General features: G+C 42.8%; 1 protein-coding gene across 3 annotated transcripts in view; it reads left to right on the top strand.

Annotated features, from left to right (window-relative positions):
- Nucleotides 1-4,061: 4,061 nt before the first annotated feature.
- Nucleotides 4,062-18,019, top strand: part of ESR1 (estrogen receptor 1) — a 233,883-nt gene continuing 219,925 nt past the window's right edge. For 2 of the 3 annotated variants that reach the window (XM_064486570.1, XM_064486571.1), the window contains exon 1: nt 6,199-6,721. In XM_064486570.1, the coding sequence (XP_064342640.1) occupies nt 6,270-6,721 (452 nt within the window). In that variant the 5' untranslated portion in view covers nt 6,199-6,269. Of the gene's footprint in view, nt 4,202-6,198; nt 6,722-18,019 lie in introns of those variants that run through there. The other variant, XM_031456560.2, reaches the window with a different exon arrangement.

The following is an 18,019-nucleotide window of genomic DNA, read 5'->3' as shown; positions in this document are numbered from 1 at the left end:
TAGCCCTTCTGCCCAACAATCCAAAATCCAAATGATCTCCATCAGGTTCCAGGGAGACAGAAAATGGCATCTGAGGTCCTGGGTTTTACAAGAGTAAGGACCATGGGTTTGATTCTTGGCTTACAAATCATTAAAAAAAAGTTATTTATTTTGCAGTGGCAGTGGGAAGAAAAGGCTATTTAAGAACATGCTGAAGAATCCTGGTTTCATCTGGCTTCCCGTCAACTGTATCTTTGCAGGCTTATGTAACATTGGATCATGTAAAACCTGTTAGAATTAAAAAGGTCCCTGAATAGAGTGTTAGTAAAATTCTGTGGACTTGAGGGAGCTGATCCCAGGAAGAGGTGTCTGACTGCAAGAAGGATAGTGCTGTACTTAGGTCGCCCGACAGCACTGTGTGCCCAGAAGCAGACTGTTATGCCTTTGGTTGCAAATGGGGTATATTATGTGCTCCAATTTATAAGAGATCATGGTCTACATTCTGGGCCAGGAGGCAAAATAAATCTATGTTGATAGAAAGCGGACCGATGGTTGCCTATGGGGTTAGGGGTTGGCTAGAACAAGGCAAGAAGGGAACTTTCTTGAGGGATGGAAATACTCTATGACTTCATTGAGATGGTTGTCACATGGGCATATCCAAACTCGTCAGATTGTCCACATGAGATATGTGCATTCCACTGCGTAGAAATTTTACCTCAGAAGACGGAAAATATCTAAGGTCAGTTGCAAAAAGTCTAGGAGTTAATCAAAATGCCTTAAAACAAATGGTATGATCCATTTTTAAAATAAGCAGAAATCCTTCATTTTTAAAAGGAAATTCTTCATTTTTCTTCTGTGAAAATAGGTGGTGTCAAATAAATGTGCAAAGACAAATTCCCAAACAGAGCATTTATAATCAAAATAGAAGTCAGCTTGGACATAACTGGCCCTCCGTGTCTCAGACTGAAGGACTCATTTCTAGTATTGTAAGTTATTTTGGAAATATTTCCACATTTATTTGCTTTTGTGTTTCTGCTGGAGGAATAATGTTTTTGTAAATGTAAAAGCTTTTAATGGAGCTAGAGAAGCAACTATGTTTGGCCATAGTATTATCTGGTTACAAACGAAAAATTCAGAGCTCTCTTGTGAATCATGCTGCCAAGAATTGCAGGCTTAATCTGACTCAAGATTGTATGAATTTGAATTTTGGCTTTATGGCCTTAGCCAGGATGAGGATACAGAGATAATTGTTTAGCAAAAACAGTTTGAAAATGGTAGAACATTACATGGGAAGTTAGCTTTTAGGGATGACTATTCAGCTAGATATAATATTATTTTAGCCTTTTAAATATCTGGATTAGTAAATTAGCCAATATTTGATGACCTAATATGATCAGGCACAGTGCTAGGCACTCAGAAATCTCCCAAGTAGCTCTATGCAGACCCTGTCCTCAAGGAACTTCTGAGCAGGATGAGGGGCTAAAAATATATATATCATATATAAAAATATATATATATACATTCAAGAATGTAATAAGCAGGGGAGGATATAGCTCAAGTAATAGAGTGCATGCCTAGCATGCACAAGGTCCTGAGTTCAATCCCCAGTACCTCCTCTAAAAATGAATAAATAAATGACCCTAAGTACCCACCCCCCGAAAAAAAGAATGTAATAAATGCACCTGAAATACCACTGGAGTTCAGAGGAGAGAAAAATTACCTTTGAACAAGGAGTAAAGGAAGGTGTTATTGACATGGTAGCATTTGGGCTGGACTTTAAAAAAGGCTTTCCCTGACAAGCCAGCAAAGTGAGGGGTGGGTGTGGTAGGCAGAGAGAATGTCATCAGGAAAGCTTGGGATGCTTGGAGGGTCAAGTTCTTTTTTTTTTTTTTTTGGCTAAAGCCTAGGCTACACATTGGGGGGGGGGGACGGTGAGATACACTAGACAGGATAGCTGTGGGAAGAGAGGAAGGCCTGCATTCGGGAGGAAGCTATGACCTGGGTGAATGGTGGAGCCAGCCAGGTCATGAGAAAATGGAGCTCAAAGCTGTAAAAACCAAGGAAATAAAAGGCAGCAGGATCTGGGGAGGGAGGGTAGGAGGAAAGAGGCAGACATCCCTAGGAAACTCTTAAACAGGTAAGGTAATGAGGGGGTGAAGGCGGGCCATAGAAGTGTCAGGGAAGAAATCACAACGCTAGAATGCTCAGGAATATGCGAGGTGAGGGAAAGAAAGCCCTTAGAGAAGACCATGAGACTTTAGTCTGGGCGACTGGAGGGGCAGTAATGCTGTTATGGACTGGGGATTGACAGGAGTACCATTTTGGGGACAACAGTCATGTATATTTTGAACAAGCCAGCTATGCCCAGGAGAGTGCTGGAAAGGTGGGTCTGGAGAGGAACTCAGTGGTGGAGCTAGAGAACAGACTTGACCCTAATTCACCTGCAAGGGCCAGGAAGTCATGGAGAGGGGGATGAGCCTGTGCAGTAAGTGAGTGTAGACACGTAAGAGGAGGGAGCTGGAAGCTGGGTTGGCCAGAAGCACTAGAAGAAAATTAGCAAGGTGCAGTATCCTTTCCCACCCACTATCATCAACCCCGGGGGGATGAATCTTATCAGGGAGAGGAAGGAGAATGCTGGAAAGAGAATGTTCAGGAAAACTGCCCGTATTGGACACTTTGGGCTCACTTTGATAGTTAGCTGCAGAATAATTGAAGTCTATGAAGAGATTAGGCAGCTTCTTGTCCTTCCTATGTTCAAGGAGAATATTTGCAGAGTCCCCTTCCTCTCTCCTTCTCTTCCTTCTTTCTTTTTTCCTCTCCTTCTTTCCCCATTCCTTCCTTCTCCATCCCTTCCTGGCACATTCTTACTTGATTTTGCACTGGCCTATCTAGTGCATGGGTGGCCCTGGCGAGGAGTCAGGATTCACCACCATCACCAACAAAGGATTCTGTGCTCCACTACTGCAATATTTGGGGTCGTTCAAAGCACATAATATATATCTGCATTATGACATCATTAACATTTTTGTAACTTTTTTTTAAAAATAAGTTTTTACTTCTTTCTCTGTACTGGTCTCAAAAGCCACTCAAAAATCTCTTAGTAACTGCATAGGGTCCCAAGGCCAAAGACTGGCCACTCCTGGCATTGTGATTAGAGTCATTTAATACCCAAGGAAGTGACTAATGTCTGGCAACAAAGGCTCCACTAGGCATCACATGTGCTGAGACACTGGGTGAGGCACACTTAGGAGCACCTTATTATGCTGTATTAATACCATGGTCAAGAGAAAAGTTGAGACCCTGGTAGAGCCATGTGGGCACCAGTGGGAAAGGAGGGACCACCCCGATGAGCAGTGCCTGTACAACCAGAAAGCCAAAATTCAGTTTCAAACAAAGGTACTCACCTTTGTCTTATCTTCATACTTCGGGCTTTTAATACTATCTCTTTTTTCATGTTTACAGAAAGCAGTCAACTGAGCTATTCGTGGAAAGGTTTGTGGGTTTGGTTAACGAGGTGGAGGACTATTACGTTTCAGTTGGAAACACATCCCTAGAATGCCAAAACATTTATTCCAAAGTCTGGTTTCCTGGTGCAATCGGTGGCGCGGCAACAGTGTGTCTGTTCAGAGACTGGGGGCTGGGGCCAGCAAGGCATCGGATCCAAGTGTATCCCAGAAGGCTTTTATTGTTAAATTATATTCTTCAGGAAAAACCGCCCATGTCACATTTTGTAAACTTGATATCCACACACTTTTGACTGGCATTCTATTTTAGCTGTAAGCCTATGATTTACAGCAAGCCTGTTTTACCCTCTTGCTTCGGATGGGAGCAGGAAACAGAAGAGCACTTTCTAGGCTCCAAGGATAACGGGCAAAAGGGCTGGAGTTTTGCTTCTCCCCAGTCATGCTGACTTGAGGGTGCCCCCCTGCTCCCCACGAGCAGAGAGTAAGCTTGTCTTCACTCCCCACTGCCATTCGTCCAGCTCTGTGCAGTAGCCCGGCTGCTGTGTCTGCCGGGAGGGGCTGCCAAGTGCCCTGCCTACTGGCTGCTTCCCGATTCCCTGCCATTCCACATACAAACACATCCCCACACGCTCTGCCTTGCTCACACACGGAGCCACAGGCACATGTGAGCACATTTTCCCTTTCCTTCTCACTGTCTCAGCCCTTGACTTCTACAAGCCCATGGAACATTTCTGGAAAGACGCTCTTGATCCAGCAGGGTAGGACTGTTTTGATTTCTCTTTGAAGCTTTAGCATTTTGAGAAAGCAACTTACCTTTCTGGCCAGTGTCTGTATCCTAGCAGGGAGATGAGGATTTGCTGTTTTCCATGGGTTTGTGTGTGCATCCCCTTCTGCTTTCAGGACTTGTAGGGTTCTCTGTGTAATTTACATATAATTCAGCAGGTTCAGATTTTTAAGAGCCCTCTGAAGTGCTTTTGCATGGGTTTAAAAGAGACATTCGAAAATTGAAAGTGTGATTTACGGAAACGAAGTCATCTGTAAAAAAATTGCTTTGGAAAGTAATGGTTGCTGGCCATAAAGAGAAATATCTGTGATTCACTTAATGTGTTTTTAACCCTTTCTTTGCTTACAATCTTTAGTTATTGATGCTGAGCTCAATTTTGGCTTCCTAGCAAATCAGCTACATCTGCATATTGTCCCCAGATGATCTGTCTGTTCTTGTAAGAATTAGGTAAAATATGTACTTATTAGTATAAAGATGTCCCCAAATATTACTATCAGTAACAGCATCCTTGGCATTTATATATGACACAAACATTTTGTCAGGTATTCTGTCAGGTGCTGGGGATAGCAATTAAGGCAAAGTATCAGATAGTCCTATCAGAGTTCATTAGGCTGGAGCAAAGGAAGTTTATTAGAAAGTATAAACTATTCAAGATTATAGTGCACAATATATTTACCATATCTTTAAAATATATACTTATATATACATTATATATTATTTATGCTATTATAGGTTATATATAATGCACTTGTCTTTGTTTAGCTTTTAATTCAGTTCAAAACTTTTTTTCTATTCCTTTTACAATCTGGATATTTGCTGCTGCATATCCTAGTCCAAGGGAACCAAGAAGGTCCAATAGTAGAAGAAAAGAACAGAAATATATCACTGCACTTAAAATTTTGTTGGTTAGATCAGAGGTGTAACATAGTTGCCAAAGATTTGATTAATAACCTGAGGTTATGCTTTTTATGGAAAGGTCACATTTCATATTCAGTTTTCTGAAGCTTTGGTTGCATAATCTGTGGAAGGCATGAACACCCATGCCCACCTAACGGAAGATTTTTGTAAATGGTCATTCACATTAGAATTCCTAATGGGAGCAAGTACAGAACTGCGGTCCAGCACAGACAGACAAGTCAGGCTGGGAGAATCTCGGAAGGTCCTGGCTGGAGGGGACCACTTGGGGAGAATTTTGCAGATGGGGAAAACTGAGGTCGGGCAGCATTCTCCTGATTGCAAACCGCTGCTCTTCCTATATGCACACCTTGAATCTCCGCCCCTTTCCCCCCAGATGCCGCCTATCAGTCCCTGCAGCTGCTAAATATAGCTGTCTGCATATGCAACCGCACACCCCATTCTATCTGCCATATCTCAGTTACAGAGTGGTCCTCCCCAGGGTCATTCTATGTACACACTACATATTTCCAGCCAACGAGGAGAGTGAATCGAACAGTGAGAGAGACAAACAGAGATAGACTGGAGCCTGGCACGGGGCACATAAGGTAGCACGTTAGAAAAAGCTGGCCCCTGGATTAGTCTTCCGAGTTTGTTTTAAGCCCCGGCTTCTCCGGGCCACCTTTAGGGGATCCCTCTGCGCTCCCGCCCTCCTGCAGTGAAATTCAGCCTCTATCCAGCAGCAACAAGTAAAGTAAAGTTCAGGGAAGCTGCTCTTTGGGATCGCTCCAAAACGAGCTGCGCCTGGAGTGATGTTTAAGCCAACGTCAGGGCAAGGCAACAGCCCCTGGCCGGCTTCCAGCACCTTTGTGATGCATATGAGCTCGGGAGACCGGTACTTAAAGTTGGAGACCCGAGCCCGGGAGTTGGCGGAGCGCGCTCGCGCCGCGCTGCACTTGCTCGGGTCCCGCCGCCCGGCTCCACGGGACGGCCCGGCTCCCGGGGCAGGGCCAGAGCTCGCGTCGCGGCGGGACATGCGCTGCGCCGCCTCTAACCGCGGGCTGTGCTCTTCTTCCAGGTGGCCGGTCGGCTGCTGAGCCCTCTGCCGCGGGGGGAGACAGTTTGCGCCTTGCCCGCGGCCACTGACCATGACCATGACCCTACACACCAAAGCGTCGGGAATGGCCCTGCTGCACCAGATCCAAGCGAACGAGCTGGAGTCCCTGAACCACCCGCAGCTCAAGATCCCCCTGGAGCGGCCCCTGGGCGAGGTGTACGTGGACAGCGGCAAGCCCGCCGTGTATAACTACCCCGAGGGCGCCGCGTACGACTTCAACGCCGCGGCCGCCGCCTCCGCGCCCGTCTACGGCCAGTCGGGCCTCGCCTACGGGCCCGGGTCCGAGGCGGCGGCGTTCGGCGCCAACAGCCTGGGGGGCTTCCCGCAGCTCAACAGCGTGTCTCCGAGCCCGCTGGTGCTGCTGCACCCGCCGCCGCAGCTCTCGCCCTTCCTGCACCCCCACGGCCAACAGGTGCCCTATTACTTGGAGAACGAGCCGAGCGGTTATGCGGTGCGCGAGGCCGGCCCTCCCGCGTTCTACAGGTACCCGCGCCGCCCGCCGCGCCACGTCGGGGTGGCCGCCGCGCGTCCGGCGGCGGGAGGGAGCGGGGGGCGAGGGGCCGCGCCGCCGGGAGCTCGCGGGGCCCGCAGGCCGCGGGGCTGGGCCCCCGGCCGCCCGGCAGCCCGGCCGCCCGCCCGCGCCGCGGACACGCGACCCGAGGGCCAGTGTGCGGCCAGGCCGGGGGTCAATGGCCGATCTCGAGTTCGAGAGTCAAGTTCCCTGGCCTGGCAGCTTCAAGAAAAATTCTCTTCTCCATCCGCCTGCTGTCCGCGTGAGACGCAGATCCGAAACCCCGCGTGCTCCTAACTAAACAAATACTGGAAGCCCTTACGAAGCAGAGGTTTTCAGTGAGGGAAACACCCCAGAGCAGATCAACACAAGGTGCTTTGAGTCCCTAGAAAATGCCCTGCTTTGGCATTTAAGGCTGGAGGTGTTTGGGGTTAGCGGAGCTCCGAGTTTTATTTATTTATATTATAATTATTATTATTTAATATTTTTGTTTTATTGTGCTTGCAAAATTTCCTTTCATCTAGAATTTGGGGTTGGAAGTATGCACACGATGATGGTGATGGTGTTTTCCTTGGGAAGCGATTCCTAGCACCCCTACCCCTGCCCTCGTCCTCCCCGTCCCACCTCGGAGGGCTGTAGGATTGAATTGCATTCCTCAGAGGAGCAATAGAGGAGGTGAATGGGTCTGAACGAGTTTCTGATTTCTGAGTGATCCAGCTGAGTCCGTGTCAGAGCAGACTTCTGGCATAAGACTTCTGACAGCCGAAGATTTATGTGTCCTGTGAGTTTAAAACATGCCACATCGCAGCACGAGTGTTTTGAAATACTTTCCTGCCAGCTAAGTTTCATTTCTGGCCTACCGGGCGAGAGGAGAATGCCCCCGAGAGTGGAGTGCGGGGGTGAGCCCGGCTCTGTGCCTTCCCTTCCCGGGCGAAGAACTGATGGTAGTTCAGGACACACAGGAACACTTCTGTGACTTAAGAGGCAAATGTTTTGTGTCCTTATCTTTTTTCACTAGTAGAGATTATACTTCCCTTCTCCCCTCTTCCTCCCATTTTCCCCTTTGACAGTATCTCCCTTCTCTTCCTGATGGACTTGAGGTCTTAGGCAGGCGGTCCTGGTGAGTACCTGTCCCCTAGGCGCTGCTGGACAGAGGGACCCTGGGGTGGCTTGGGGAGGCCTCAGGGCGCCCCCGTGGCTGGGTGCTGAGTTAGACACTGCCTGACTGCACACTAGTATTTGGACTTACCTTTCACCCTCACCCAGACCCTTCTGTATTGCAAGCTGTGACCGTTTTTCTATTCAGTGTTCTGGTTCCAGAGGTATTTATAGCAGAAGAAACAGGAGGAAGGTGCAGGGTGGCCCTAGAGGATTCTGGAGGCAGACTCTTGAGGCATCCCGATATACCCTGTATCCTTCAGCCCCCTCAAAGAACTTTAGAACATCCCACAGCCAAGCGGGTCCAGCCTGAGTTATTACTTGAAAGACAATGAACAAAACTTTAAAAAGTTGCCATCTATCAAGTTAATTTAATGTGTTTTAATTCAGGGTTAAAATGGAAAGAGAAAAAGAATTTATTCTGCTTGCTTTTTTTTTTAAGTGTTAGAAAGAAAAAAAAACCGATTAAGTCTAATTCACAAAACATTTTAAACTCCTTGATGTGGAGGAAGGCACTGGTATGATGTGAATTCATAACCTCATGGTAGACTCCAGAAACTATTTTCTTTTCCATTTAATTTTCAGTTCTTTTATTGCAAATTAATGCCACTGAATTTCAATGGGCACTAATGAGACTGCTTCTCAGTGGATTATTTACTGCCTTGCTAATAATTACAAAGTGAGCATGGTCAAATAAAGAGGGGGATCACATTTTATTCAAAATTGTTCATCATCCCAGTGGGAAATAATATCACTATGATATGCCCCATCTTAAAATTTTTGCAGTAGATAATATTCAGGTACTTTTTAAATAATAAAAAAAATGACATAGAACTTTCAAGAATAAAGGAAAAAACTCATACACATGGGATTCTGTGTGGAAATTCAGTTTTAGAATGATTTTTTTCCTTTGTAGTTCATTTCTATTTTATTCCTTTTTTGTTTGAATTCTGCCTTATTACCCAGGGAAGAAGAGACGGATCTGTGAATTAAGAGTTATTTCAAATGGGCAGATGTTACTTAGTATTTTTCCTCTCTCAGTTTTGCTGTTTGAATACCTCTGGGTGAAAAGAAAAGAATTGATGAGATTCTTTTAGAAACCTTTTAATTTTCTTCAACAGTTATTAAAAGTTTTAGGGGCCAAAAGCAGTGTTTTCAAACCACTTGTCATGAACCGGAGGATCATGAAATCAGTTTAGTGAGTCTAGAACATTTTTTTTTAAAGGAATGAAATAGAAAAGAATATAACAGAAAATACCAGAGTGCATAGTATCTAAACAAGGGCAGGTTTTGTTTCCTGAAAATTTGTTTTAATTTTACACGCTTGCGTGTGCTGGCTGTGATTAAAATGTATTTCTTACTGTGGTTTGAGGTAAAGAAACTTGAAAGCTACTGGCCTAAAATGTTATGGTCAGTAAAAAACAAAAAAATCAGATCAGTGGCTGGTTGTTTTATCGACATGAACTAAAAAGCAATCACAGTTTTGGTTATCTGTATTTTATTTTTCTCCTACAAATTAGCTAGTGGTCAGTTAGATTAAACTTTATTATATCAAGTTCTTAACTTCTCCATTTGTAAAATGCTGTTGTGCAGACTGTCCACCTGAATGTCCCACTGGGATGTTTAGAGAATTTATGTGAAGTTCACATCATTTAGCATTAAGATGCTAAAGATACTTCCTCTGTTGGCCATAACATGCAGCCGTATCTACGTATAAAGAAATATAACAGATAAAACTGCCCTGGGCATATAGTAATGTGAGAAAGATTGCCACATGTCCTAGCAAATTGTTATTAAAAGGGAATAAATTTGTAAATAGGCAAGCTGTGAGTTTGCAAGATACGTCTTACCTAAAATTTCATGATGAAGGCAAGCAGGGGTTATCCTGGGTTCCTTATCATGTTCAAACATCTTAGGAAGTTTGAAAAAAATTGGAGATGAAACTTGATTATACCCACTATGTTTAAAAAAAATTCAAATGAAGTAGTTAATAGTCCATGCCAATTTCAGTTTTTATTATTCCATATTCTAAAAGGTTAAATACTGCCCGCTTCTCCCTAAAACTTGACAAACATACAAGCCTTTTGCACCAAAATCAAAGCCCTAGTAATTTGTCTGCTGGCTGTATGCATATATTCAGTGGCTAGTTTGTGCATTGGTGAACAGTGAACATTTACAGCTACTTCTCAACTTGGAGCCAGGCTCATCTCTAGGGAGAGATTTGAATGGTTAATTTTCAAGTTTTCAGTAATTCTTTCTTTGTAGTTAGGTGGTATCTTAGCACCCTTCTTTCCTGTTCTTGTTTTTTTCATTCATTTAAATTGTTACTGTTTACCTGACTCTTTGTGTTGGTCTAAGAATAGTTCAAGGAGCCACGCATTGCCTCCAGAATGAGTGTATTTTAGGTTGAATCGGAATCCTATCTTCAAACTCCATTTCATTTTCACCTACTCTATGTGGCTTGTACGTGTTTGGTAGAAAACCTCTGAAAGATAATTGCCACTTTTTCTAATCTTTTTTTCTCACACTCAGTTAATTTGGGTCTCTGGATTACTTTTGTGAATATATTTCAGACGTGACATTCATAATTTGGGAAAATTCAGGTTCAGCATTTTGGTTTCTTGTTATTTTAAGGATATAAAAGACAGGAGCAAGAAACTGACAATGGTAAGAAAAATGGATATCAGGAAAAATGATCAAAGATGTCAAACTTTCCATTAATGATAAGACATTAGTACTTTTGTCAAGTGAGATAGTATATGTGAAAGTGGTCCATAAGCTATACAAGCTTTTGCTATTTATTATCTTATTCACTTATTAATATTTGTTCTGGTGCTTTTGTAAGCCAAAAAAAAAAAAAAAGATAGGGAAGAACAGATTTAAGTGGTCAGGAGTTTCACTGCAAATACAGATTGATGATAAAATAAACTCATTTTCTGTGGAAGCCAAATTTAAATAAAATCTTTATTACCGTCTGCAACATTGGTTTGCAGTCTGGGTTATCACAAAAAACATTTATCTTATAGATACATTTTTTAAAAAGTCAAAACCCTGATTATGTGAAAATGGTTTACATAAGGAACTACATGAATTGTAATTATATTTTGTCTAAAATGCATACTCAGTGCAAAACTAATAAATTTAACTCCTCACTATGACTTCAGTATTATTTTTAATGTAACTTTAGAGGAACCCAGCAGCAAGAGCAGTCGGCTAAGTATGTTGCCTTCTTCTCTAGGATACACTGAATGGATAGAGCAAATTACTCATTTAGTTTAATTCCAAGTCTCAGTTTGCTTACTGAAGAAAGGCACAAGTGTTTAGAACCAAAATCCGTACTCCAGAGAAAGATGCTATATAACCCCCCCCCCCCCCCAGTATAGCCACTTGAACCCAAAGAAGCCAAAGTGAAAGTGCTGAGGATTTCATGGAAAGGAGGCAGTCCATCAAAGTCATCAGGTAGTTTTATTTAATGTTTTAAACTCTGCCAATGAGTTGACGGATAAAGCCATTTTAAAAAACAGTGTGTCTAAGCTGTCCCCTACCCCGGCCCTAAAACGTACCCTCATCCTGCCCTCTGAAATCTGAGGACTCACGTGGGCTGGAGGTGAAGGGAAGTACCTTTATGGTATTCTGAATCTCATGAGAGAAGAAACCATGAATGCTGCATTCTGCACCTTAGAGAGTATTAGTAGGCATTAGAGGGGAAAGTTTTGCATTAATCAACAACACTTTTAATTATGTGTATATGTTTTGACCCTATTAAAAATATGAAGGATAGAAAGGCAACTGTTTTGGTCCCAACTGACAAAATTTTACATAGTTTAATAAGATAACAATTTAATAAGAAAGGTATAGCTGACCTGTATGAGTGATATGATGGTGCGACAGTGGAATCTGTGATGATGGTGGTGGTGGTGGTGGCAGAGGTAAAGAGGAGAAGGATGCTGAGGGTGATGGTGGTGATGATGGAGCAGATGGAGCGCTGATGTCAGTCTGGGTACGTAGTATTTGTGGTTGCCTATTATGTAACCTGAAGATATCTATCCAAACAGAAATCAGATTTTTAAAATGTACTTTGCTCATTTTTCTGTAGTTATAGTTCAAGTAAATAGTCAAAAATTTCAATAATAATGCTATCGATAATATTGCTACCATAAATCTATTAAGTACCTCTAATTGCTACACAGAAATTCAAAAAGAAAAATCCAAACAAGCCTGGATTTTTTGTTTGTTTGTTTGTTTCTCCCCTGAACTTTCTGAGGCACACATTGTGTCCTTAGTTTATTCCCATAACATCTTCTCCTTTAATCAAGTGTGTCATCTTTAATGAGACAATAGGCTACTTTGTCTTGAATTTTCTACTTTCTGAAGCTCCTATGGATTATGCTTGGAAAAATTATAGTGGTTCAATAAAGTTAGTAAAGTTAATTAAGAAATGTTCAGGACAAGATATCTCCCCGTGAGCCCTTTATAAACTCAGACGGGGATCTTCTTTTTGAGAGTTTTCCAAAAGTCATCACCTCCAAGAGGAGCAAATGATCTCTGTGGCTTAGCGTTCTGATTCCCACCTGCAGCCGAAAAGCTGCAGAGGCTCTCGCTCCGTGCTTGTGGTCCCATTTCTAGCCTGTCCCAAACGGTGGCGAGTGCAGGGCTCCAGCAGCTGATGTGTGTGGGTGCCAGGTACTACTTCCTGGACAGTTTTCTTGGCAACTCGACCCACTTCCCTCACATAAAGACTTGGGATTTCTTTTAAGACCCTGGAAGTAAAAGACAATTCTCTTTTAGTTTCCTGCAACTCAGTCATGTTAGAAATAGTAATTTTTGCATTGGTATGCTTTCTCTTTCTTCCGCTGACCTTTGTTTTAATAGTCTCGCTTTTCTTGTTTCTTTGCTTTATTTTTGAACGTTCTTCCCTTTAAACTTTTTGGCTTCTTTTCCACTATCAAGCTTTTTTTCTTTTCTGTTTTAGTCACTCTATCTGTATATTCCCAGATTTTCCTTCCATCTTTTCCCGTTTATTTCTTTATTAACCTGTTTCGTATGTTATTTTAATAAAATTTGGAACAGGGCTCAACAGAGTTCCTCCCTAGCACGGGAAGGTCAGTGGTGTAAAAATATACCTTAAGAACCCAAAGTGGCATTAAGGACATTCGAAGTTTCAAAAACAATTTTTTTCTTGTTTCTACGGATAGAAGCTTAAAAAAGATTCAGGAAGAAATTTGCACTTAGTGGCATTGCTTTGGCAGCTCATTCATTCATTCATTCACTTGGCTACCTTGTTCCAAAGTGTGTAGCTCATTAGCAGCACAGATGAAATCAAATGCCAGGTCGCACTGCTGGCGGTTCAGGTATCAGTGTTAGCACACAGCAGCCGGGGGTCTCACTGCGTGAGTGGCTGGAATCCGAGGACCACAGTCTTCTGCGTGTGGATTTAGGATGGAGGTAACTAAAGTGCAGCCTGGGCTCTTCTCTCCCGAGGGCCCAGGTTTCAGGCATCGAGATCCATGTGCACTTACACCATGCATTTAAAGCCAGTGTAAGTTCCCACTCCGTCAACAAAAACACTCCTTTTTCAACAGTCATAGGTACATCCGTGATTCATTTTACTTATTTCATGAAGCTATTTTAAGTGTTTTAGTTTTTACAACATTATCAGAAACAAAAGTGATTTTAAGCATTCTATGTGCTAACTTTGACCTTTTTTATTTGTAGTTTTTTAAAGAAAAGAACTTCCTTGCAAATGGTACTTACTTCTGCTGGACTATTTCAAGCCCTTCAGAGAAAAAGGGGGTATATTCTGAGTACCAGATACAATTTAGTTACATTGAGAAAGTATTTTCTTTAGTTATCTGGAAAAAAATTGTGGGGCCTTCAAAATCTTCTTAGATTTCTAATAGGAGGATCCTCCGAGCATTAGTCCAAACAGAGAGCCTGTCCTCATCACTGTATTTGTTTCAGGCCTTAGCAAGGTGCATTGCACATGAAGCCCTGAGGAGCTTAGCTGAATGAATGGCTGGTGATGGGCAGGAGGCACCAGGTACACTGATCTGCTCAGGCCTCTCTCTAGGGGAAAGGCCAGTCAGGAAGGGATCTTCAGATGGGACTGGAAGGATGTGGGAAGTTTGCAAATCCCCTTCCCTCGGGAATAAAAGTACGAAAAAGGCCTCTGCGCAGGCATTTTAAGTTCAGTGATTCCCATTATTCACGGGTTGCACGCTGACAAATTCGCCTACTCGCGAACATTTCTGTAACCTTCCAGGCACTTTTCTCGGTCATTCACGGCAGCACAGCTGTGTGCACGGAGTGGTGAAAAATTTGAGTCAATCGATGTGCATGTTCCCGGCTGAGGTCAAACGAGGCGACTCTCGGCCTTCTTGTTTCAGCTCTCAGACTGTAAACACGTGTCCTGCTTGAGGTCTATTTAGTGTCACTTTTTGTGTGTGTGTGTGTGGTTTTTTTTTTTTTTTTTTTTTGCATTTTTTCTGCTTTTCATTAGTGATTTTGCTGTTTAAAAGTGTAGTGCTGAAATGCTATCTCCTGTTCCTCTGTGCAAGAAGGCTGTGGTGTGATTTTTTCTCCTTATGGAGAAAATACGTGTGTCAGATAAACTTTGTTCAGGCATGAGTTATAGTGCTGTTGACTGGGAGTTTAATGTTAACAAATCAAAAATATCCGTTAAGTAAGATGTCTTTAAACAGAAACATGCACACACACGGGTCAAGGCTATGTATTGCTTGCTTGATGAAAATGTTACAACCAGAGGCTCTCAGGAACCTACCCTTCTGTTTCCCCCAGGAGTGAAGTTGTAGAATTCACTAATTCAGTGTTTGTGGCCACTTTATAGATCGTAACTACCGCAAGTAAGGAGAGTTGATTGTATGTAATAGGGCGATGAAGGCACGGATTTGAGAGACAGGCAATTTAGGCTTCTTGACTCCTGCCTGGTTGTAATCTCTGGCTCATTGTGCCTCAGTTTACGCATCTGTAAAATGGCAGTCAAAACAGGACCTACATCTTTTGGTTGCTGTGAGGATTAAACGATTTCAGAAATCTCAAGGGCTTAAAATACACTCAGCACATAGCAAGCCACCGTTTTTTTAATTACTTCTTTAGAAGGGAATTGGCAACATTACACTGAAAAGGTGAATATGAGAGCTCTTTAAGAGTTTGGAATGTTTGTAACTTCCCTGTGTTTGTTTATTTTGCCTTCCAGGGACCAACTTTAATGCCCTATTGTGATTGGAAATTAAACTTTTCCAACCTAAAGGAAGCAGGAAGCTAGTATTTCTTGAAGTGTTTAATATAGGCCAAGCAACTGTAATAAGCTCCAAATAAGTAAAAATAAATAAATCAATGAAAAGAGTGAAAAGCATTAAGAATTCTGGACTGAAGCAGTCCCAGAGAGAAAAGTACTTGAAACTGAAGTCAGCAGTATATGGAGAAGTTATGACGTTACAGGGTCAGGCACGGGATTTCTCTGTGATTTGAAAAGAATGAACACGGAGAGGGACGAGGTACAGAAGCTGGTATTTACAGAGCACCTGTAAAAATGGACTTTCAGCCTGGCTGCACTGTAGAATCAAGGATGATTTCAGAGTCACCCAGATGATTAAAAAACTATTGAGACCTGGGTCACATCTTAGCAGCATTTTGATAAATGCTCTGGGGTTGAAGCGGAAATAAGCAATTAAGAGAACAAAACAAAACAATAAATTCTACAGGCTTTTCTCCTGGGTAATCCACTGATCTGCAGGCTCCCAGCTTTTCTACGTAAGTATTCTCACATTTAATCTTCCTACGACTATCTGGGGTGCAGTTCGCAAAGGCCCCACAGTGTGCCCCCTGGGGTTTCTAACCCTGAGGGAGACCATGCAGATCCAGGTCTGCCCGATTTCCAAGTCTTCATTTCACTGAGCCACTTGTGTTTAGAAGCAGAGGGAAGAAGGGGTGTTGAGGAGAAAGAGGACAGTAACCTTAACTTCCACTCCTCATCTTCCCAAAGTAAGACGTGAAGTAGGCAGTTGCATGGGATATTGACCCTGCCCTCCAGCAAGGTTCTCTTCCTTTTAGTTCGTCCCATAGTCACCACACACCAGACTCTAGCATTGTTGGTACTGTCCCTAAAAATCAGTACAAGGGGCGGATTGCACCAAAATTCCAGTTGGGTTTTCGGCAAGTTCCTGTAAGTCTTTAATATGGAGGACTTATTAACTAAAACTCTCCTGGTGTGGTCCTTTCTGTTATGAAGTATTTGAATGGATTTTGCAAATAGAACGTGTGCAATTCTTAGTGCTTTCCCCCCAATTTTGCATTTGAGAAGACTCATTTGTTGATAAGGGAGGTGGGCACTCTACCTGGGCACCTCAGCCCAGGGCGCAGTTGTAAAGTTTCCCACATTGCTGAATTTTCCTCATGTGACTCTGCCTGGAATCTGCAGCTGAAAGCAAGCCTTTGAAATCTCAGAAGCATGTATAAATGCAGCTCCTTGGGTTGGAAGTGCGCATGGGCCCCCTGCAGTGTCCACACAAGGTTCCAGGCTCCAGACAAGGAGGGGTTATCAGCCTGCAGGCCCAAGGCTCTCTGGTTCTTTGTTTTTGATGCTCAGCACGAGTGATTGGAGAAACCAAAGTTGCTTTTCCATAATGAATCCACCCTATTCTAAGGAGTCTGTGTTTGACCTTGGAAAATAGCCAGCAAAGTTGTCAGGTGACTTGTAGAAGATTCTAGCATTTTTATGTCGAACAACTGTAGGTCCCAGAAATGCAGTACCAGACATCTTGAATGTCTCAAGAGCAGAAAAAGCTCCTTCTCAAATATCTGTCATGTCCTCCTCTCCTCTCTCTACACACGGCCAGCTCTCTGTTATTGCTATAATAGTTCTCTTACTGGTGTTTCAGAATTGTGAGCTTTCAAACTCTTATTTTTCAATTTGCTACCTGAGCAAAGTGTTCATTTGATTTGATCCTTCTTCTGCTCAATGGCTTCTCACTCATCACAGAACAAGTCACATTCTGTAGTGCGGCATTCAAAGCCGTTGTAATTCGATTCCAACGAATCTTCTCCTGTCACTCTGTGAAGCTCTTGTTCAAAACCTTATTTATTTATTTTTTATACAATTTTTAGTGGTTACTTTCCAGTTATTGCAAAATATTGGCTGTATCCCCCACGTTGTACAGTACGTCCTTGAGCCTGTCTGACACCCAATAGTTTGTGCCTCCCACGCCCCCTCCCCTCCATTGCCCCTGCCCACTTCCTCCACTGGTAACCTCTAGTTTCAAAATCATATTTAAATGGCACGTTCCCACTTCTGTTCTTCATAGTAATCTCCATCTCTAACATACACGTTTCTTTTGTCATGTCCTATCTGTTAGGCTAATTCTACCCAAAAGTCAAAGTTCAGTTCAGATGCCACCTCCACCAGATGGCTTTTCCACCTGGCATTCTTTCAGTGTTCCCTGTGCACAATATAGCACCTCTTTTGGTAACTCCGTTTTGGAACTCACCATAGCGTACCTTTCATTATGATTGGGAATATATTTGTCTCCCCATCTATTTAATTATTTTCACCAATTAATGATTAGTTAATAATAATATGGGTTAATATAATAGTAATTATTAATGAAACAATTGTTTCATTAATTTGTAGATTCAATTAGAGTAATTAAATAGATTTTATTAATTAATGTATGTATTCACTCACTCAGCAAATTTTCACGAATGTCGGTCATGTACTGACTTTTATGGTAGCTACAGAGATTGAACACCTTGTCTATCATTAAGTTGCTCGTAGTCTTGGGAAGGAGGTGACAAGTGTATAGACAATCAAAAAACAGTGGGATAAGAATGGTGATAGAGGAAGGACCACCAGAGGCTCTGAGGAGGGCATTTAACGAGGTAGAGGGCTCCCATCTGTTGATGCAGAGGTCCAAAAGTGTTTGATGGGAGGAGGATTTAGGCAGTCAAAGAAGGGCAGGTGAGACTGTGAAAAGATTCTGAGTCTGGTTTTCTGGTCCTCCCTAGAGTTCCAACCCAATGCCTTGGACAGAATAATTGCTTGATAATTTATAGAGCTAAATTAGATTGAATTAACCAAAAGGGTAAATTGTTAA

Source organism: Camelus dromedarius, chromosome 6, assembly GCF_036321535.1.
Source record: "Camelus dromedarius isolate mCamDro1 chromosome 6, mCamDro1.pat, whole genome shotgun sequence".
In the NCBI taxonomy this organism is placed as follows: domain Eukaryota; kingdom Metazoa; phylum Chordata; class Mammalia; order Artiodactyla; family Camelidae; genus Camelus; species Camelus dromedarius.
This window is presented reverse-complemented; position numbering and strand designations above follow the sequence as displayed.